The 22,835-nt window shown below is 45.9% G+C and overlaps 1 protein-coding gene across 5 annotated transcripts in view; it reads left to right on the top strand.

Moving 5' to 3' along the window:
* The window catches only part of SPAG17 (sperm associated antigen 17), a 270,281-nt gene that overhangs the window by 99,833 nt on the left and 147,613 nt on the right, over window positions 1–22,835 (top strand). For all 5 annotated transcript variants that reach the window (XM_039529265.1, XM_039529257.1, XM_039529239.1 and 2 more), the window contains one exon: window positions 1,678–1,759. In XM_039529265.1, coding sequence (XP_039385199.1) covers window positions 1,678–1,759 — 82 coding nt within the window. The remainder of the gene's footprint in view (window positions 1–1,677; window positions 1,760–22,835) is intronic.

Below are 22,835 nucleotides of genomic sequence, written 5' to 3'. Positions count from 1 at the left end.
ACTTACCAGTCAACTGGACACCATGTGGAACCAGTAATCAATCAGGAAGCGGTGGAGGAAAAATACAGGAAATACTGTACTGCCTCTGTACTGCCTCAGGGCTGGAGCACCCACAGAAAAAAAATAGTGGGTGCTTAGTACCCACTGGCAGCCAGCTCCTCCCTTCCCCACCCCAGTGCCTCCTCCCCACCGATCTACTCCTCCCTGTCCCTCCCAGCGCCTCCCGCCTGCCATGATCAGCAGTTCTGCACCATGCAGGACGCGCTGGGAAGGAGGAAATGGGGTGCAGTCTAGGGAGGGGGCGGAACTGAGTGAGAAAGAGGCAGGGTGGGGGAGGAGCGGGGTCGGGAAGAGATGGGGTGGGAGCTTGTGGGAAGAAGTGGAGTGGGAGCGGGTCCTGAGGCAGACCGGGAGTGGAAAGAGGCAGGGTGGGGCTTGGGGCTTGGGGGAAAGGGTGGTGTGAAACCAGGAGCAGAGCCATGGGGAACTCCGGATCTCCCCACAAGGCTGAAACCATGAGCGGAGCTGTGGGGCTGAAACCCCACCCCCAGCGCTCCCACAGGTCTAAAGCCCTGAGCCCTGGTGCTCACACAGGACAGAAGCCCTGAGCCTCCCCACCCGGAGCCTTGGCACCCTGAGGGTCAGAAACCCCAACCCCCACCCAGAGTCCTGACCCCCACACCCCCACCCTGCGGCTGCAGCCCAAAACCCTGATGGCTGAAGTCCATAACGTCTTGTTCAAAGTTACAGAACATTTCAGAGTTTACATTCCTAAGGTGTCAATAGCACTGAGGTTGTACTGTAAAGTCAATTGTCATACATCAAAGTGTTAACATATAAACACAAAAAACATTTTACCAGCCTTAATATTAAACCATAAAAACAAATCAATACTTTACAACTAAGGGGGAGATAACACAGTCAAAGCAGAGAGAGGCAGTGTGAAAGCGGGGGGGGAGAAAGGGGATAGGAAAGAGTCAATGGGGAGGAAGAAGGGGAAAGGGGAAAGAGGGGCACTTAAAGTCTATGAATCTATGATTCAGTCAGACTTCCTGGGTAAGAACCGTTGATACACAGGGTATGTAGCCCAGAGCCTGGTCTGAGTGGGAGAATTGTAGAATTCTGTCTCAGGAGAGGAAAATGGCCAAACACCCGTGAGGGTGGACTTGTGGGGGTGGTTCCCTCAATCTTTTCTGTTGAAGTTGTTCCACTTTAGGTAAATAATTAAAAAATCATTGGGGCTGGGGGACTCAATGCTGGGTCTCCTATTTCCCAGGTGGGTGCCCTAACCACTGGGCTATAGAGTCCTTCTCACTGTCTTTCTCTGGCTTGGATTTAGGCACCTAGCTTAATGAGAGAGACAGAGTTTAGGACATCCCTGTCATCATCATCTCTCACTTGCTAGCTTAGGCAGCTCCCTGCCTAGCATGCTGGCTTTTGTGGATCTCATTCTAAGGTGCCTGTCTCTCCCAATTCATTGTATAGGGAGCCCAGGCAACTGATTTAGGCTTTGTGGAGCCCAGTGTTCTTCCAGTGATTCTCTGTCTGCCTAAAAGTTAAGTGTTGCAACTCCGAGATTAATCTCTTTATGGATCTGGGCCTCGGTGTTCACAAGTAGCAAACCTAACCTGGCTACACCTTTCTGTGTTTGTTTGATCCATATTTTTGTTCCTTTAGGCACATCTAGTTTCTCCCACTATCCCTTCAAAGAAGAAAGTACAAACAGAAGAAATTCAAGTACCAGCAATTCTACCACAGGGTATGTGTGAAGGATTAAAACTAGAATGAATATCTAATTCCTTGAGCAATTTTCTCTCTTGTCATCTATGCTTCTGTTTACACAGTCTTGAAGTTAATTGTGCAACAAACTAAAAGACTGAAATTGATGTTATACAAGTACTTCCTGGGGGCAAATAAATTATGTAAGTTGCAATACACTGCAATTGCAGCAGTAGCAATTGAATGCTTCAGAGAATGGCTTTATTGGTTTGAATATTCCTGCCTTGCTACCAAGCAAGGGCACTAAGAACCCTGGGATATACCCCCAGAACCAACCATGTCTGACTTGTGTCTGTGTAGTGCAGTGTGGACATGTTGGCATGGGTATGAGACTCCTGTAGCAGTGCAGTGTGGACACACGAGCATGAGCTTGGAAAGAATGGGCCTGCAGGCATGGGTCCCATAGAGGGGAGGTTTACTGTGCAGTGTAGACATGCCCAAGGGAATGGTTTGAACTAAGCTGGAGTGATGCTGATGTTTGATCTAATAATGCAGTGAGGGTGCAACAGCTTGAGTTACAACAGCTCACCAACAGCTGGTCTAATCACTCTGTGCTGCTAATCCAACTCTGTGTTACCATTCAAATCACTCTGTGTAACCCCAATGTTGTTTGAAGTGTGGTCGCTCTCCATCAAGCTAGGCTAGCTCAAGTGCAGATGCAGCGTTTCTCAAACGTGGCCACATGAGGCCACCAATGGATTTTTTGTGGCCATGACAGCCTCCAAAGCATGGGCAGAGATTCGGTGTGGGGGAAGCAGCGGCTCATCCCTGCAGCACCCAGCTGTTGCTCCTGAATAGCTGTTACCCAAGGCAGCAAGATGTGCCGTGTTCGTGTTTGTGCCTCTGAAGACACGTGGCACCGATGTGTACGGTGCTGAAGGCGGCTCTTGTCAGCGGAGGTAGCTGCAATGTTCAGTCACTCAGAGCTCCCTGGGCAGCTCCCCTATTCCTGCCCAATCAAAGCACGGGGAGCCTGGGACTCCGCAGGCAGCCAGTGAGTTCCTGACCTACCTTCCCTGGTACACCCTCTCACTAAAGGGCCAGGGGAGGCAAGGAGAAAGACTGGTTTGACAACATAGCCACCAGCAAGAGTTGGTGGCCACACTCTGACGCCACCAAAAATTCGTTGTGAGAACCCCTAGTTCTCGTTCCAATTAATTGTTGCAGTGAACACAAACCCTAAGACTCCATCTTCAGTGAGCATGCTGTAGCCCAGGGCCCTTCAGCAGGATTTTCCCTGCAATTACAACTCCTAGTAGAAAAAATAGTATGTGATCACATAATTAAAGATGGTATTATAATGCATACACACAAGGAGGTTCAATTAAGGTTGTATGGGCAACCTTAATTCTATCATTTCCTATTTTTGAGTGCTTGATTTTGCAAACTTTATGTTCTTTCAACATACCTTTGGGTACGTCTTCACTACCCGCCGGATCGGCGGGTAGCAATCGATTTCTCGGAGTTCGATATATCGCGTCTCATCTAGACGCGATATATCGAACCCCGAACGCGCTCCCGTCGACTCCGGAACTCCACCGGAGCGAGTGGCGGTAGCGGAGTCAACGGGGGAGCCACGGACGTTGATCCCGCGCCGTGAGGACGGGTAAGTAATTCGAGCTAAGGTACTTCGACTTCAGCTACGCTATTCACGTAGCTGAAGTTGCGTACCTTAGCTCAACCCTCCCCCCCCCCAGTGTAGACCAGGCCTAAGTGTGTGTAATTATTTATTAGCTTAGATTTGTTGCTTCTGTGTAACAAACATGGCTGCTGTGAATAAATTTATATAACTGGTATATTGCCTGGCTGCACAGTGGTTATACTTGGTAGTTTTAATTTATTTTATTTATTTATATCATTGTGTTGTATAAATACATTACAAACATTAAAAAGAACAACCATTGCCAACAATCTGCACAAATCACACTATTGATACAGTCCTTGGGCCAGACCCTCAGCTGATGTAAACTGATATATATACCTCCATTGAGGGGATAAATGTCCTTTAACTAAGCCAGTGGTGATAAATATGTATTGCACCACTTCCTAAAAATCACTAGTTTGTGCTCCAGAACACAATGGGTAGCAAATTTCAGAGTCTGTATGCTTTACTGACAATGTTCTGCTACCTGTGGAGTTCAGTCCTGGGGACATCAGCAAGAGATTCTGGTTGAACATAAATGATACTCTGGTGCATAGGAAAAACATAGTGGAGCTACCCCAGCAGTGCAGCAATACTGAGAGATTAGGGTAAGATTTTGAAAAGCAATCAGTGTTTTCCTAACTCTCTTCCCATTGAAGTTAATGGTAAAACTTCCATTGATTTCAGTGAGAACAGAACTAGGCCAATGCTTACCTCTTTGGAAAATATCACCCTTAAAGAACAATTTAAGTGTGGACATAGTCCGAGAGAGTCAATTCTCAGATCTTTCAAGGCCTTTGAGAGGGTAACAGGCACCTTGAATCATACCTGGAAATGTATAGGAAGCCAGTGCAAAATATGGAGCATAGGAATTACTGTCCACCAGTCACAGTTAAAAGGAGTTAGGAGCAGGCTAATCTGCACTAGTGGCAACAGCTGAATGGTCTTAAAAAGTAGTCTTAAGTAGGGCACATTACAGCGATCCAGTTTGGAAGTAACAAAGGCATGGTATCTGTGACCAGATTCCTTCAGAGAGGAAAGTTTCCAACAAAGATGAAAAAGCAGCTGTGGACCCTTGCAGTTTTCATTGTTTCACTGTCAGAAATTGATAAGGAAATTAAAAGTTAAAATTCTCACATCAACTCTGTTCTTCTGTCCTCTTCTGTTATACTAACGGTAGAATTTTTCATGACATGATCATGCAGCCTTGAATAACATGACGCTTTGGTAACTATTCCAGTTCAGCTATAAGATGTGATATAATATTCTCTATCAGTCCATTAAGGATGGGTAGGGATGGTTAAGTGCCTTAATTGAATTTAATATATTACCAATCCTTTGGCCTTGATGTTTGTTTATTTGTTTTAAATACCTCAGAGCTGGCCTTGGAATTGATCTAGTCCGGCATATATGGTTGTTACCTCATTAAGAACTTTGAGATCTACTGATGAAAAGCACTATATAAGAGTTAGGTATTATTATTATTATTTTTTTATTGTATTAAAATAAAAAGTACCTTTAAATTATCTTCTGGATATAATGGGGGGAACTGCCCCTTTTAACCATGGATACGTATTACACACAAAAAACTATGTTAAAAACATTATTAAGGTTGCAAAGTCAGGCACTCAGAAGTTGGGAAATGTCAGAATTAAGGATGTCTGTGCAACCTTAATTTGGCCCCATTGTGCATTATAGTGACGCAGCATCACATCTGTTTAAAGGTCGACCTAAAACCTCTAAAATGAACATGTTTATTTAGATTTCTTTGACATATGGTGTGTCTCAGGAGAGTCTGGAGTAGGGTTAGTACCCAAATTTGGAGTGATTTGAGTGTGGTGTTCCAGAGGTATAAACCCCCCTCAAAATAGCCATTTAAAAAAAATGGGTTTGTGTGTGTGTGTTTTTGCTGAAAGCTAGAGATCAGACCATTGGTGAGCTACAGGCCAAAATGGTCTTAATCTGTCAAGTTTTACCCCAGGTAATGCATGGCATCCAGTAAATCTTTGGGGGACCTAAATTGACAACAGTATTTAAGAATATGTACAGTTTTACACTGTGCATGTGCCAATTAAAAATGTCTAGAGGGTTTCCATTCCTGCCATTTTATATGCTACAAACTTGACTCTTATAAGTGTTCTAAAATCTGAATGGTTACTTGTATTGCTTTGAAATTAGGCGTACCTCATGGAGGATGTGGGTTGGACTGATGATCCAAATTTAGGGGAATTTGACCAAGGAATTCCCAAGTTACACGGCCCCCTCCCTCACAAAATATTGGTTTCTTTTGGCTGCCTTGTACTGTTAAATTGAGGGGTACTAATGACTGGATGAATCACAGACCTCTTTATGGCTGTGAACTTACCCTTCGATTAACATAACTAAGGATAAATTAATGATGAGCCTCCAATTCAGACAGAAGGAGTCTTGAATTCCATGGCTGCAGGTTGCTACAATTTGTGAGTCATGGGAGGCAATTTCACTTTGAGGGGAATATAATCAAGGTTTTTGGGAGAAAAATTAAACATGTGACTGCTTCCTGTGGGGGTGGGGGGGCATTAGAGACCACAGAAGTGGGGGAATAGGCAGGGAGGCATTTGGGACTTCAGCGAGGGGTTTTGGGAGAGGTAAAAATGTGTATGGCTGGTAGGGGAGGGGAGAGAGGTTGGGAGTTCAGGTGAGGGAGGTATGGCTCCCCCAGCTCTGCCAGCCCATTCCAACTCCCATACACTCCACAGTTCTGCCAGGCACCCCAACCTTCCTGCACTCAACCATTCTGTAGTCCCAGCTCTGCCAGTGCATCTCAGCCACCCTGCAACCCAGATTACCTGCACCCCACTGTTCTTCCAGTGCACCCCAACCCCCTACATCCCCAGCTCTCCCTGTGCACCCCAGATACCCTGCATCCTTGCCTGCTTGCACCATACAGCTCTGCCAATGCACCACAACCCTGTACCACAACCCCCTTACACTCGCAGCTCTGCAAATGCACCCCAACCACCTTGAACCCCAACCTTCTTGCACCCCACAGCTCTGCCAGTGCACCACAGCACTGCATGAAAGCTGTTAATAAGTGTTGAAAGAACATTAATTGGGACATTTGAGGGTACATGGCTGACTGGAAAATGTGCACTGTATGGCATAGAAACATTACAACCTCTATCACTTCAGTGTTTTTTGAAGATGGGGTACATGTATTGGATGGGGTCAGAGGATCTTTCCCTTAAATATAAAACTGTCAGGATCTTGGAACAGAAATCCTATCTGTAATTTCTCTTGTTGGCCTACCACAAACTCCACACTCCAACCATTGTGCAACACAACCAGGAACACTGTTCCATTGTAATGTAGTTGTCCTTTGCTCCAGGCATTTCATGTGAGTTGGGTTATAGGAATGGGAAGTAATGGCTATAGACATATTTGAATGTCAGGGAGTGAAGACTTCAGGGAGAAGCATTCCCTGCTTGCAATGGAGAGTCTTAGGTACATTAGTGGGGAGTGTCCACTTTGGAGAGGGGAATGCAAGGAATGAGTCAGTGGCATGGCTGGAGAAGTGTGCCAGTGCAGGGCTGGTGGAGCACAACTGATGGGAGGGGGCAGGCTGGCTCAGTATACTAAATGCAGGACATGATATGTATAACTGTCTAACTGATTACTAACCCCTACCACAACATGTATTTTTCTGAAAAAAAACTAGGAAGTTCAATGGCAAAAACCTATATTGATGGAGAATTAAGGTTGCTGGGTGGTATATCACCCCCTTGCAGAACACTGAGTTGAGCAAAACTCAAACTACTTCCTTGAGTAGTGTCCCTGTGGGTGCTTCACTTCATATACCTATGTGCCCCATGTGCCTTTGCTTGGAGATTTTTGGTAGCAGTGCCAGTTCATCCCATACATGCCCCATAACAAGAATATGTAGGGCTGTGTGAGCGAACTACCCTCAGTTCCTTTTCAACTGCCTCGGCCTGAGACAGAGTGTGTTGCCTGCCTGCTTCTATCATTCAAGTTTAGCTTCTACTTTTTAATTTAATTAGTGCAGTTTTTGCATGTTTTATTTTGTGTAATAGGCTTGTTTTATACTTCTTTCTCCTCAAGAGTGGCCCACTCTCGAGATCCCCCTCATCTCTGGGGTATGCAAGGATCTGCAGGATTCAAACATTGCCTCACCTGCCTGCACTCTAGCCTGCTCAATGGCAGGCAATCCTGGTTTCCTGGTGTATTCACTGTTTGGGGGAATATACATTCCTAAAAAGTATACATCTGTTCAGCATTTAGAAGTAAAGCTAGGAAGAACCGGGAGATAAGACTCAAGCTCCTGATGATGGAACATTTCCTTCATCTGGCCTTGGATCCAGGCCAGGAGACCTCCCTTATACATCAGCTTCTGAGTGAGCATAGTGCCCCATCAACATCTGCATCACATTCATCTAGACCTTCATAGAATCCCATGAACCGCTACAGGCTGGGGACTGACTGGCTAAGCAGCAGTTCTGCAGAAAAGGACCTGGGGATTACAGTGGACAAGAAGCTGGATATGAGTCAGCAGTGTGCCCTTGTTGCCAAGCAGGCTAACAGCATATTGGGCTGTATTAGTAGGAGCATTGCCAGCAGATCGAAGGAAGTGATTATTCCCCTCTATTCAGCATTGCTGAGGCCACATCTGGCATATTGCATCCAGTTTTAGGCCCCTCACTACAGAAAGGATGTGGACAAATTGGAGAGAGTCCCGCGGAGGGCAATGAAAATGATCAGGGGGCTGGGGCACATGGCTCACAAAGAGAGTCTGAGGGAACTGGGCTTGTTTAGTCTGCAGAAGAGAAGAGTGAGGTGGGATTTGATAGCAGCCTTCAATTACCTGAAGGGGGGTTCCAAAGAGGATGGAGCTCGGCTGTTCTCAGTGGTGGCAGATGACAGAACAAGAAGCAATGGTCTCAAGTTGCAGGGGGGAGGTCTAGATTGGATATTAGGAAAAACTGTTTCATTAGGAGGGTGGTGAAGCACTGGAATGGGTTACCTTGAGAGGTGGTGGAATCTCCATGCTTAGAGGTTTTTAAGGCCTGGCTTTACAAATCATAGAATTGAATCATAGAATTCAAGATCAGTAGGGACCATTATGATCATCTAGTCTGACCTCCTGCAAGATGCAGGCCACATAAGCCGATCCATCCACTCCTTAAGCAAGCGACCCCTGCCCCATGCTTCGGAGGAAGGCGAAAAACCTCCAGGGCCACTGCCAATCTACCCTGGAGGAAAATTCCTTCCCGACCCCAAATATGGTGGTCAGCTGAACCCCGAGCATGCGGGCAAGACTCTCCAGCCATACCCTCTGGAAAAAGGCTAACAATATCCTATCATTGACCCATTGTACTAATTACCAGTGTGGCACTTAATTGACCTATTGACTAAGCCCGTTATCCTATCATACCATCTCCTCCATAAACTTATCTAGCTTAATCTTAAAGTCATGGAAGTCCTTCACCCCCACTGTTTCCTTCGGTAGGCTGTTCCAGAATTGCACTCCTCTGATGGTTAGAAACCTTCGTCTAATTTCAAGCCTAAATTTCCTGACTGACAATTTATATCCGTTTGTCCTCGTGTCCACATTAGCACTGAGCTGAAATAATTCCTCTCCTTCCCTGGTATTTATCCCTCTGATATATTTAAAGAGTGCAATCATATCTCCTCTTATCCTTCTTTTGGTTAAGGAAAACAAACCGAGCTCCTCAAGTCTCCTTTCATACGACAGGCTTTCCATTCCTCGGATCATTCTAGTGGCCCTTCTTTGTACCCGTTCCAGTTTGAATTCATCCTTCTTAAACATGGGAGACCAAAACTGCACACAATACTCCAAATGAGGTCTTACCAACGCCTTATATAACGGGACTAGCACCTCCTTATCCCTACTAGAAATACCTCGCCTAATGCATCCCAAGACCGCATTAGCTTTTTTAACGGCCACATCACATTGCCTACTCATAGTCATCCTACGATCAACCAGGACTCCTAGGTCCTTCTCCTCCTCCGTTACTTCCAACTGGTGCGTCCCCAGCTTATAACTAAAGTTCTTGTTAGTCATCCCTAAATGCATAACCTTACTTCTCACTATTGAATTTCATCCTGTTACTAATAATCCAGTTTACAAGGTCATCCAAATCTCCCTGGAGGATATCCCGATCCTTTTCCAAATTTGCAATACCTCCCAACTTGGTGTCATCCGCAAACTTTATCAGCCCACTCCTACTCTTGGTTCCCAGGTCAGCGATAAATAGATTGAATAAAATTGGACCCAAAACCGAACCTTGAGGAACTCCACTGGTAACCCCCCTCCAACCCGACAGTTCCCCCTTCAATACGACCCTCTGCAGTCTCCCCTTTAACCAGCTCCTTATCCACCTCTGGATTTTCATTTAGATCCCCATCTTTTCCAATTTAACCAGTAATTCCTCGTGCGGTACCGTATCAAATGCCTTACTGAAATCAAGATATATTAGATCCACCGCATTTCCCTCATCTAAAAAATCTGTTACTTTCTCAAAGAAGGAGATCAGGTTGGTTTGGCACGATCTACCTTTCGTAAATCCATGCTGTAATTTGTCCCAGTTGCCATCGGCCTCAAGCTCCGTAACCACTCTCTCCTTTAAAATTTTTTCCATGACTTTGCATACTACAGATGTTAAACTAACAGGCCTGTAGTTACCCGGGTCACTTTTTTTCCCCTTCTTGAATATAGGAACTATATTAGCTAATCTCCAGTCAAACGGTACAACCCCCGAGTTTAGAGATTTATTAAAAATCATCGCTAACGGGCTTGCAATTTCACTCGCCAATTCCCTTAATATTCTAGGATGAAGATTATCCGGGCCCCCCGATTTACTTCCGTTTAGCTGTTCAAGTTTGGCTTCTACCTCAGATACTGTAATGTCTACCCCTATATCTTCATTCCCATCAGTCCCTCTATCACTATTCCTTAGCCCTTCATTAGCCTCATTAAAGACCGAGGCAAAATATTTGTTCAGATATTGTGCCATTCCAAGATAATCCCTAATCTCCACTCCGTTTAAAGTTTTAAGCGGTCCCACTTCTTCCTTCTTGGTTTTCTTCCTATTTATATGGCTAAAAAACCTTTTGCTATTGGTTTTAATCCCCTTCGCTAGGTCCATCTCCACCCGGCTCTTTGCCTTTCTCACTGCTTCCCTACACCCTCTGACCTCAATAAGGTAGGTTTCTTTGCTGATCCCTCCCATTTTCCACTCCTTGTACGCTTTCTGTTTTTTCTTAATCACCCCTCTAAGACGCTTGCTCATCCAGCTCGGTCTAAAACTGCTACCTACGAGCCGTTTTCCCTTTCTCGGGATACATGCCTCTGACAACTCCTGCAACTTCAACCTGAAGTAACCCCAGGCATCATCTGCCTTTAGATCCCTAAATATGTTAATCCAATCCACTTCCCTAACTAGTCGCCTTAATTTAGTAAAGTTAGCCCTTTTGAAATTGTATACCTTAGTCTCAGATGCAATTTTGATTATCCTCCCATTTATTTTGAAACGAATTAGCTCATGATCACTCGAGCCAAGGTTGTCCCCTACAACTATTTCCTCAACAAGGTCCTCGTTACTCACCAAAATCAGATCTAAAATGGCATCCCCCCTTGTCGGTTCAGCAACTTCTTGATGAAGGAATTCATCAGCTATCACGTCTAGGAAAAGCTGAGCCCTATTATTATTACTAGCATTTGTTTCCCAATCTATATCCGGGAAGTTAAAATCCCCCATGATCAAACAGTTCCTATTAGTATTTACCTCCTTAAAAACATTAAAGAGCTCTTTATCCATATCCAGGCTAGATCCCGGCGGTCTATAGCACACCCCAATCACTATCCCAGGGGAGGCTCTAGTAGTTTTCTTCCCCAATGTGACCATTGCCCAAACAGACTCCGTATTATCCATTGCATTGCTAGTTATTTCGTTACATTTCACCTCATTATTGACATACAATGCTACTCCCCCACCTTTACCTTTGCATCGGTCTTTCCTAAACAGCACATACCCTTCCATACCTGTACTCCAGTCATGGCTACCATTCCACCATGTTTCGGTTATTCCTACGATATCCGGTTTCAATTCCCGGACCAGGAGCTCCAGTTCCTCCATTTTGTTACCTAAGCTTCTCGCATTGGTGAACAAACATCCTAATTTTTGCTGTTTGGCTCCTCTCACCCTTTTCACCCAACTTGGTAGGGACACAGTACTACCAGTATGACCTGTCGATCTAGTATCCGTCCCCCACCTCTTCCTTACACCTAACCGTCCCCCTCCAGCTATATCTGTTGTTATCCTGTTGTTCTCACTCCCAATGTATAAATTTGGCGTGGAGAGCACCTGGACCTCTCCCAACCGTCTCCCTGGCTGGGATGATTTAGTTGGGAATTGGTCCTGCTTTGAGCAGGTGATTGGACTAGATGACCTCGTGAGGTCTTTTCCAACCTTAATCGTCTATGATTCTATGATTCATGGGATAGATCAGAGGATAAAGGGAAGACTCATAAGAAGAGGAATAATTCTCCTCACAAGGAGCCTACTTCAAAAAAGCCGCCTTCTCAAGATAAGAGAGTTGGAGACCTCAGATCTTGGTCTAGGTACTGCAAAGGCTCCAGCCTTTGCTGGTACCATTCTGCATTAGGGCTCTGAGCTCTTCTAAGGGTCATGATACCAAACATCTTTGGTACTGAAAAAGCATGATCATGCTATGAAAGAGTCTAAATGCTCTACCTCTAAGGAGGTAGTAGCTACAGCCCCATCGCAATGTCTGGTAATTAAACAAATCACTCAGATTCTCTCGATACTGGTAAGGAAACTGGCATCTGGGTGTTCCCCAAGCAGTCACCTTCTTTGCTACTAGTGACCTGCATCAGACAGGATCCACCTAAACACACTACCCTCAGTACCGATTGTGGAACCTTGCTCTGTTTCAGCTCAAATCCATCTGGTACCACACGAATTTAGATACTCAAGAAACGTATTTGTCTCAGACAAATTGGAGTCTCCTCTTTTAATGTGTTCTAAGCTTCTGTCAGTAATGAGATTGGCACGGTGACTGAGACCTGACTTTTCCCCAGTACCACTTGATTTTTTAAGCAACCTCTGAGTTTGGCAGGGCTCCTCCTTTAGATGATAAGGAGTTCTCTTCAGATTCCCAAATCTTGCCAAAGAAGGACATCCTCACTGGCACCTTCATGGAAAGAGAGGAGCTGCAAGTGAGGCAATCTTGTGTCCTTTCTCATTGGCTTGAGCCACACTGGATGTCACCTCCTATGCCCTATGGACCTCCTCAGTGTGCATATTGTGATCCATGGGATGCCTATTGACAGCAGTTTTCTCAAGCCCATAGTCTTTCTCAGGGGAACCACCGAGGGAGATGGAACAGGAGACTATCTACTCATCCTCCAACATCTCAATCACAGGCATCTTTTGAAGAGACTAGAACAGATAAGGAGGCTACTCCATAAACTAATATCTCCTCATCTGGAGAAGATGAGGCGGTTATGTCACCATCCACCTTCTCTAGCAGATGATTTTAAACCATTTCAAGTAATTAAACATATTACAGACTTCTTACAGATCCCCTTAGAAGAGGCCCAAGAGTCACAGCATAATCTTCTAAATACCCTGCAATGGACACCCCCTGCTCAAATGGCCTTATCAATAAACAAGGCCTTCTCAGTTCCCTCCAAGACCATCTGGTAGACCCTAGTAATGATTCCACCAACATGCAAATGTGCTGATAAAAAGTATTATGTCCCAGTCACAAATTCTGAATTTTTGTTTTCACATTCTTCACCTACATTTCTAGTTGTGAAAGCTGTAAATGAATGTGATTGACAGCACCACACTAAATCAACATCAGACAATAAGGACCACAAATACTTTGACCTTTTTGGCTGTAAGAACTACTCATCTGCAACCCTTTGATTTAGGATTGCAAATTACCAAGCTCTTATGACAAAATATAACCACACCAATTATTCTAAGTTCACCACCTTTACTGAGCGCTGTGATGGTGCAGGACTCACCCCTGCAGCGCCCCCTGCTGGTCTCTCAGGGAATTAGCTCAGCCAGCCTCCAGAGCGCCCTCTGCCCTCTGGTGTCCCGCTGCCACTGGCTCCCATGTCCTTCCTCAGATCTGGTGCCCCTTGTCTTTGGGGTGCTGTCCCCTGGCAATACCCCCACAGTCTCAGGGTCTCCCCATCCAGGGCAACCCCCAACCCTCTATCCCCACCTTGTCTCAGTCATGGGCTACTGCCAGTCACCATCTAGCCCCCACTCACTGGGGCAGACTGCAGTGTAAAAGCCACTCATCATAGGCAAGGGGGTTCAGTCCTGCTGCCTTCCTCTGCCTCCCAGTACCTCTATGGGCCTTGGACCAGGCCCTGCAGCCTGGGAAGTTGCCAGCCTGGAGCTCCCCTGCTTCTCTGGCCCTCCCCAGCCCTGCTTCACTCCCAACACCCTTTCTACAAGCAGACAGGCCCTGCTCTCTCCCAGCCTGGAGAGAAACTCCTCCTGGGCCTCTGGCTCACAGCCTTTTTATACAGGCCAGCTGTGGCCTGATTGGGGCGTGGCCCAGTTGCGGACGCTTCCCCAATCAGCCCAGCCTTTCCCCTGCCCCAGCCCTCTCCCAGGGCTGTTTTAAGTCCTTCAGGGCAGGAGTGGGGTAACCACCCTGCTACAAGCACTTTCCAGCAGAACATTACAAGCAATTCCAGGCTATTATTACTGAAGATAAGCTACTAGCTAGAAACTCATTGCAGGCCTTCTTAAACCTAGCTGACATTGCAGCTTGTTCTGTTTCCACAGCAGTCACCATCCATTGGACATCCTGGCTTCTGCATTCTAGGTTCCCCAGACAGTTCCAAAGTACTTCCCTTTTGATGGATCAAAACTCTAAGCTGAATCCACTGATCATGGACTTTTAAGGTCAGAAGGGGCCATTATGATCATCTAGTCTGACCTGCACAATGCAGGCCACAGAATCTCACCCACCCACTCCTGTATCAAACCTATGTCTGAGCCATTGAAGTCCTCAAATCATGGTTTAAAGACTTCAAGGTGCAGAGAACCTTCCAGCAAGTGACCCGTGCCCCACGTTGCAGAGGAAGGTGAAAAACCCTCAGGGCTTCTGCCAATCTGCCCTGGAGGAAAATTCATTCCCGACCCCAAATATGGCGATCAGCTAAACCCTGAGCATGTGGGCAAGACTCACCAGCCAGCACCCAGGAAAGAATTCTCTGTAGTAACTCAGATCCCACCCATCTAACATCCCATCACAAGCCATTGGGCATATTTACTGCTAGTAGTCAAAGACAAATTAATTGCCAAAATTAGGCTATCATGTTATACCATCCCCTCCATAAACTTATCAAACTTAGTCTTGAAGTCAGATCTGTCTTTTGCCCCCACTACTCCCCTTGGAAGGCTGTTTCAGAACTCCACTCCTCTGGTGGTTAGAAACCTTCATCTAATTTCAAGTCTAAATTTCCTGATCGCCAGTTTATATCCATTTGTTCTTGTGTCCACATTGGTACTGAGTTTAAATAATTCCTCTCCCTCCCTGGTATTTATTCCTCTGATATATTTATAGAGAGCAATCATATCTCCCCTCAGCCTTCTTTTGGTTAGGCTAAACAAGTCAAGCTCTTTGAGTCTCCTTTCATATGACAGGTTTTCCATTCCTCGGATCATCCTAATAGCCCTTCTCTGAACCTGTTCCAGTTTGAATTCATCCTTCTTAAACATGGGAGACCAGAACTGCACAGAGTATACCAGATGAGGTCTCACCCGTGCCCTGTAGAACATTACTAACACCTCCTTATCTCTACTGGAAATACCTCACCTGATGCATCCCAAGACCGCATTAGCTTTTTTCACGGCTATATCACATTGGCAGCTCATAGTCATCCTGTGATCAACCAATACTTCGAGGTCCTTCTCCTCCTCTGTTACTTCCAACTAATGCCTCCCCAACTTATAACAATAGTTCTTGTTGTTAATCCCTAAATGCATGACTTTGCACTTTTCATTATTAAATTTCATCTATTACTATTACTCCAGTTTACAAGGTCATCCAGATCTTCCTGTATGATATCCTGGTCCTTCTCTGTATTGGCAATACCTCCCAGCTTTGTGTCATCTGCAAACTTTATTAGCACATTCCCACTTTTTGTGCCAAGGTCAGTAATAAAAAGATTAAATAAGATTGGTCCCAAAACCAATCCCTGAGGAACTCCACTAGTAACCTCCCTCCAGCCTGATAATTCACCTTTCAATATGACCCGTTGTAGTCTCCCCTTTAACCAGTTCCTTATCCACCTTTCAATTTTCATATTGATCCCCATCTTTTCCAGTTTTGCTAATAATTTCCCGTGTGGAACCGTATCAAATGCCTTACTGAAATCGAGGTAAATTAGATCCACTGCATTTCCTTTGTCTAAAAAATCTGTTACCTTCTCAAAGAAGGTGATCAGGTTGGTTTAGCATGATCTACCTTTTGTAAATCCATGTTGTATTTTATCCCAATTACCATTGACCTCAATGTCCTTGAATACTTTTTCCTTCAAACATTTTCCCAAGATCTTGCATACTACAGATGTCAAACTGACGGGCCTGTAGTTACCCGGATCACTTTTTTTCACTTTCTTAAAGATAGGAACTGTGTTAGCAATTCTCCAGTCATACAGTAGAATCCCTGAGTTTACAGATTCATTAAAAATTCTTGCTAATGGGCTTGCAATTTCATGTGCTAGTTCCTTTAATATTCTTGGATGAAGATTATCTGGGCCCCCTGATTTTGTCCCATTAAGATGTCAATCTCCCTTAGAATCCTTAATTTATTTCCTCCAGGTTTTAAAAATCCAACATTTCATTAATTAATCCTCCTTGCAGAGTTCTGTGAATAAAAATGTTCACAATCTTTTGTAATGACAAGACAAAAGCTATTCAAATGTACTTATGAAGTCCCCCTCCAGGAAGCATTATGGGCAGGAAACATTCAATGCAATAGAGTTGCAGAGCTAACGCTTCACAAAAATGAAAGATTCATTTTGCTCAGACTGATAATGCACAAGCTGCATATTGTTCAGCCATACAGACAGCATTTTGAAAAGGAAGTTAGTAAGAGTAGCATTAAGCTGTTTATATACATAGACCCTACATCGGCATCACAACACCTAAATGCTGCTGAATTCTCTGGCATACAAACAGGCTACTGTGCATCTGAAATTTTCATGCACCCAAGGCTTTGAGTGCACAAAATAAGGAAGCTTAACATCCAAAATTTCATATAATTCACAAGGAAATCACTGCACACCCTGCAGGATTCCAAGGCCACCTTAAGATTCCTTGGGGTTAATACACCTGCAAGTAAACAAAAGTTTAGTAGATTCCATATGCAGGGCCGGCTTTAGCCAGTGCGAGACCGATTCGTGGGGCATGTACTCTCCGGGCGGCACTTCGGATTTCCGCGCTCCGGCTGTGGTAGCGGGACCGCGGGGTTGCGGGGCTCCGGCCGCGGGAGCGGGGCAGCCGCACTTGCCACTCTCCGGCCAGAGGACCGGGGCTGCCGGGTTGCGGGGCTCCGGACAAAGGAGCAGGGATGCGGGGTTGCGGGGCTCCGGCCGGGGTAGCGGGGCCGCGGGACTTGCCGCGCTCAGCCGGGGGAGCGGGGTTGCGGGGCTCTAGCCAGGGTAGCAGGGCCTCCCGGCTCCAGCCGGGAGAGCGGTGCTGCGGGGTTGCAGGGCTCGGGCCGGGGGAGTGGGACCGTGGGGTTGCGGGGCTCCGGCCAGGATAGCGGGGCTGCAGGGTTGCAGGGGCTCCAGCCGGGGGAGCGAGACCGCGGGGTTGCAGGGCTTCTGCCGGGAGAGCAGGACCTCTGGGTTGCGGGGCTCCAGCCTGGGGAGCAGGACCACGGGGTTGCGGGGTTCCGGCCAGGAGAGCGGGGTTGCGGGGCTCTGGCCGGGGAAGTGGGGCCGCAAGACTTGCCGCGCTCCAGCATGGGGAGCGGGACCACCGGGTCCCAGGGGTCTGGCCGGGGGAGCGGGGCCAAACGGCAAAAGCTGACATTAACATTGTTTCAGTCTGTGTGTTACTTGACATCGTGTATTCATTGTCACCATTGAAGGGAAGGGCTCTGCATAGAGGGAAATTTGCCTGGGTATCAGAACAAAATGTTAAGTAAAATTTGCTTTTAAATGAAACCTACCGCTTTGTGATCTTGTGTCATCATTTTTATTTCTTAGCTTTCAGCTATTTAAGTGAACTCCAAAACTTTCATACTGACTGTTTACTATCTGCCATTGTATCTCTCTAATCTCCTTCATAACCATCATTGACTTTTTTCCATTTTAATACTATCCCTTAGTATCAGAGACAGTGAGAAAAATAGCAAATAAAGGTACATGACTCTCTTTCTATCTCTATAGAGAATGATAGATATACATGCATCTGTCTCACATAGAGAGATGTGATGTATTCCCTGGACCATATGGTGCAGAGATCCCATCCCATTCAGGGCCAGATTAACTCTCCTGTGGGCCCAGGGCTGTTAGGTTTTGGGGGGCCCCTGTATACAAGTCTTTTTCCTAATTTAAAACAAAATTCTCACAATTATGGCATCGAGGCTATTAACGCCATGCTAAACTTGCCTTTTAATTAGCATAAAGCCGTTCTGTGGTTACATTTCAGGCTTAAAATATAGAATATAGTTACGTTAATTCAAAACAGCCTAAGTCTGACCTTAGAACAGCTGTTATATTAGTTTCTTTCGGGAAGGGAGTTTGGGTGCAGGAGGGGGCTCCAGACTGAGGCAGAGTGTTGGGGTGCAGGAGAGGGTGAGGCATGTGGGCTCTGGGAGGGAGTTTGGTTCAGGAGGGGATTCTGACTTGAGGCAGGGGTTTGGGGTGCAGGAGGGGGTGCGAGGTATAGGCTCCGGCCAGGAAGCGCTTACCATAGGTGGCTCCCGGCCAGCGGCGCAGCAGGGCTCAGGCAGGCTGCCTGCATACTGTGGCCCCACGCCACTCCCGGAAGCAGCTGGCTGCTGGCACGTCTCTGTGACCCCTTGCGGGGATGGGGAAGGCAGCTTCACGTGCTGCCCCCGCCCCCAGCACCGTCCCTGCAGCGCCCATTGGCTGGGAACAAGCCAATGGGAGCTGTGGGGGTGGGGGGTACTGGGGCTGGGGCAGTGCACGGAGCCACCTCCCCCCCACCCCCGCAAGGGGTCGCAGAGATGTGCCAGCAGCCGGCCGCTTCCGGAAGTGGCGTGGGGCCATGGTATGCGGCCCTGCTGCGCCAGGTCCCCCCTTAGCCCCGGGCCCTGGGCTGCAGCCCCTAAAGCCCCTACGTTAATCCGGCCCTGATCCCATCCAGTTTTATGGATTTCAAAGATCTACTGAGCCATCCAGAAAGAAACAAAGATTCCAAAGGAAGAGACCACATACTTCAACTACATCTATCATTCAACTATCCTCATCATCAAAATGGCAATTTTGATATATTGGTTGTTGGTCTGGAACAACACCACATCATGAATCTGTGACTGCACCAATATACCCAGCTCCTCACCTTTGGAGACTCTGTCCTATTTTCAATCTGCATGGGAACAAATTACATCAGGCAAATGGGTTTTGGGGGTTATAAGATCGGGTTACTACATCTATTTCACTTCCTTCCCTCCACCCCACTTCCCTTCCCCATTCTGTTCAGGGACCCACTTGCTGAGACAGGAAATCATCTCCTTTCTATGCCATAGACCCTGTTCCAGCTCCAATCAGGGGTACAGGATTGTATTCCAAGTATTTTCTTGTCCCAAAAAAGAACGGGTTGGAGACCAATTCTAAATCTACATAATCATAAAAATTCAAATTCAGGATGGTGATTCTCACAGTTATAATTCCATTGTTGAATTCACTGGATTGGTTCTCAGCCCTTGAGCTTCAGAACACATACTTTCATGTTTCAGAGTAGCAGCCGTGTTAGTCTATATCCACAAAAAGAACAGGAGTACTTGTGGCACCTTAGAGACTAACAAATTTATTTGAGCATAAGCTTTCGTAGGTTACAGCCCACTTCATTGGACGCATAGAATGGAACATATAGTGAGGAGATATATATACATACAGAGAACATGAAAAGGTGGGAGTTGACCAACCAACTCTAAGAGGCTAATTAATTAAGATGAACTGAGAGACATATCTGGCTTCTAGATTAAGCTTGATAAGTTTATGGAGGGGATGGTATGATGGGATAGCCTAATTTTGGCAATTAATTTGGCAATTGATCTTTGATTATCAGCAGGTAAGTATACCTAGTGGTCTTTGATGGGATGTTAGATGGGGTGGGATCTGAGTTACTACAGAGAATTCTTTCCTGAGTGCTGGCTGGTGAGTCTTGCCCACATGCTCAGGGTTTAGCTGATCACCATATCTGGGGTCGGGAATGAATTTTCCTCCAGGGCAGATTGGCAGAAGCCCTGGGGGGGTTTCACCTTCCTCTGCAGCGTGGGGCACCTTTTTCCTCAGATTAGACAGCACATTCCTATACAAGATCTAAACTTGATACTTAATTTTCTTACGATGCCCCCCTTTGAGCCAATGGCCACTTGTTCCCTTCACCTGTCCATGAAAATGGCCTTCTTATTGGCCATTACTTATGCCTGAAGAGTTGGAGAACTGTGGGTTTTAATGGCAGATCCTCCTTTCACAATATTCTTCAAGGACAAAGTTTCACTACGGCTACATCCTAAGTTCCCATCTAAAGTGACTTCTGAATTTCACATCAACCAAGTGAACCATCTCCCTGTTTTTTTCCCTGAGCCACATCAGTCCAAGGAAGATGCTGCCATCCATACTTGGACATTAGGACGGCATTAGCCTTTGGATTAAACCATTTACAAAGTCTCCCAGACAATTTGTTTTGACTGCAGACAGATCCAAGGGGTCCACAGTCTCCACCCAGAGTCTCTTAAGGTGGATTGCAGGGTGTATTGTCTCATGTTATGGAGTCTGCCAATATTAAACCTCCTTTTAGGGTATTATCTCATTCTGTGAGGTCTCTATCTACCTCTATGGTGTTATTTAAACATGTTTCCATTCTTGAGATTTGCAAGGCTGTGACCTGGACTTTGATGCAAACCCTTTCCAAACATTATATGGTGGCTCATTCTTCTAAATCTGATGCTGCCCTGGACAATCTAGTTTTGTCTTCGGTATTAGAGTCGGCTCTGAAGCTCCCTCCTTCTGATGAGGACAGTGCTTGGAAGCCACATGAAGTGAAGCACCCAGAGGGAGACTACTCGAAGAAAGAGAGATTACTCATCTTGTTCAGTAATTGGAGTTCTTCAAGATGTGTGTCTCTACAGGTGCTCCACTATCTGCCTTCCTTCCCCTGTGCTTCAGAGTTTCCTTTGAGGGGCTGTGTGGTAGAGAGGAAGGTGAAGGCCATTTCCTTGAAAAGCCCTATATCTCCTCAGAACGGGGCACAAGAAAGTGTAGGGCGCATGCATGGGCTGAATAGGCATTGCTACCAAAAATCTCTGATTAAAGGCACATGGGACATACGTACACTTGAAGCAGAGCACCCTTAGGGACACACATCTCCAGGAACTTCTGTTACTGCACAAGGTGAGTAACCCCTTCTGGAACCCAGGAAGTGCAGAGTTAAGATTGCCTGGGCAACCTTAACTCTGTGGTCTTTCAGCAGTGCCCCAATACACTCTGTTAACACACAGATCTTTACTCCGCCGTCCCCAGAGTTGCTGAAATATACTAGCTCTTCACCTCCTTTTAAAACCCATTCACTCTTACCATAGGATTCCATCTAGCACTATTAAAGGACAAAAAGGAGAAGAAGAAAAAAGATCGCCCACACCACCTTCCCTCTCTCTTCTTGAGCAATGCTTCAGTATATACATAGCTCATACTCACACTGGACCTTGACATTATAAGATTCAGGAAGTTCCAGATCCTGGCAAACATTCACACACTTAGCCAACTCCCAGGAAAGAATACCACATGTGTACAATTTTAGAACCACTTTACAGCTTTTTACAGCTCCTTATCCTGAGGGTACATCTGTATCTGAGCTGGGAGGTGAGATTTCCAGCTCTCATAGACAGATCCACTCTAGGTCTGCTCAAGCTAGCACACTAAAAATATCCATGTAGCTGGAGTAGCACTTGTGGTGGCTTGGGCTAGCCGTCCGAGTATGTACCCAGAGGGTCCAGGCGGATTTGTACTCAGGCAGCTAGCACCCCTGTTGCTCAGGCTACACTGCTATTTTTAGCATGCTAGCTCAAGCTGAGATACTGTGAGTACATCTACAAAGCTGGGAATCACACCTCCAAGCTCAAATGTAGACATACCATTACTCACGGGATGCCATCTCAACCTACACTTTCACCTAACCATTATTAAAGTATTATAATCGTCTAATATTCCACCTCATTGCCAGTAATATCCTTTGAAATCAAAGCTCCATGCCCTGCTACAGACATAATGTACATAGTTCAGCATAGAAATGATACATATTGCAAACTGAAGGTACACTTGCACCTCTTCCCTTTCCTCTCATACATGAGAGGATGCAAAACTTAGATCTCTTATTATAGTTACAACTCTGTCACACACCTCAAAGTAATCCACAGAGCTCCCAAACATATCTACTGCCTCCACCAGTCAGTTCAGCTGCACTTGACACCGACCACACTCACCGTACCTGGAGTGCATGAAGATAATAAATGCTTAGACTGCTCATAGACTCATGATCTTTAAGTCCAGAGGGGGCCACTATCATCATCTGGTATGATTTCCTGCATATCACAGGCCACTTACCCACTCCTGTAATAGGCCCATAACCTCTCTCTGAGTTACTGAAGTCCTCAAATCTTTATTTAAAGACGTCAAGTTAAAGAGAATCCACCATTTACTCTAGGTCAGACCAGCAAGTGACTGTGCCCCATGTTGCAGACAAAGGTGAAAATCCCCTAGAGTCTCTGCCCATCTGACCTGGGGAAAAATTTCTTCCTGATTCCAAATGTGGTGATCAGTTGGACCCTGAGTATGTGGGCAAGATCCACCAGCCAGACCCTTGGGAAAGAATTATCTGTACTAAGTCAGAGCCCTTCCCTTTGAGTGCCCCATCACCAGCTGTTGGAGATATTTGCTAATAGCAGTTGTGGATGGTCCATATGCCATTGTCAGCAACCTTATCATACCATCCCCTTCATAAACTTATCAAGCTCAATCATGAAACAAGTTGCATTTTTGCCCCCACTGCTCCCCTTGGAAGACTGTTTCAGAAATTCACTTTTCTAGTGGTTAGAAACCTTCATCTAATTTCAAGCCTAAACTTGATGATAGCAAGTTTAT

This window comes from Mauremys reevesii, linkage group 1 (genome assembly GCF_016161935.1).
Source record: "Mauremys reevesii isolate NIE-2019 linkage group 1, ASM1616193v1, whole genome shotgun sequence".
NCBI lineage: Eukaryota > Metazoa > Chordata > Testudines > Geoemydidae > Mauremys > Mauremys reevesii.
This window is presented reverse-complemented; position numbering and strand designations above follow the sequence as displayed.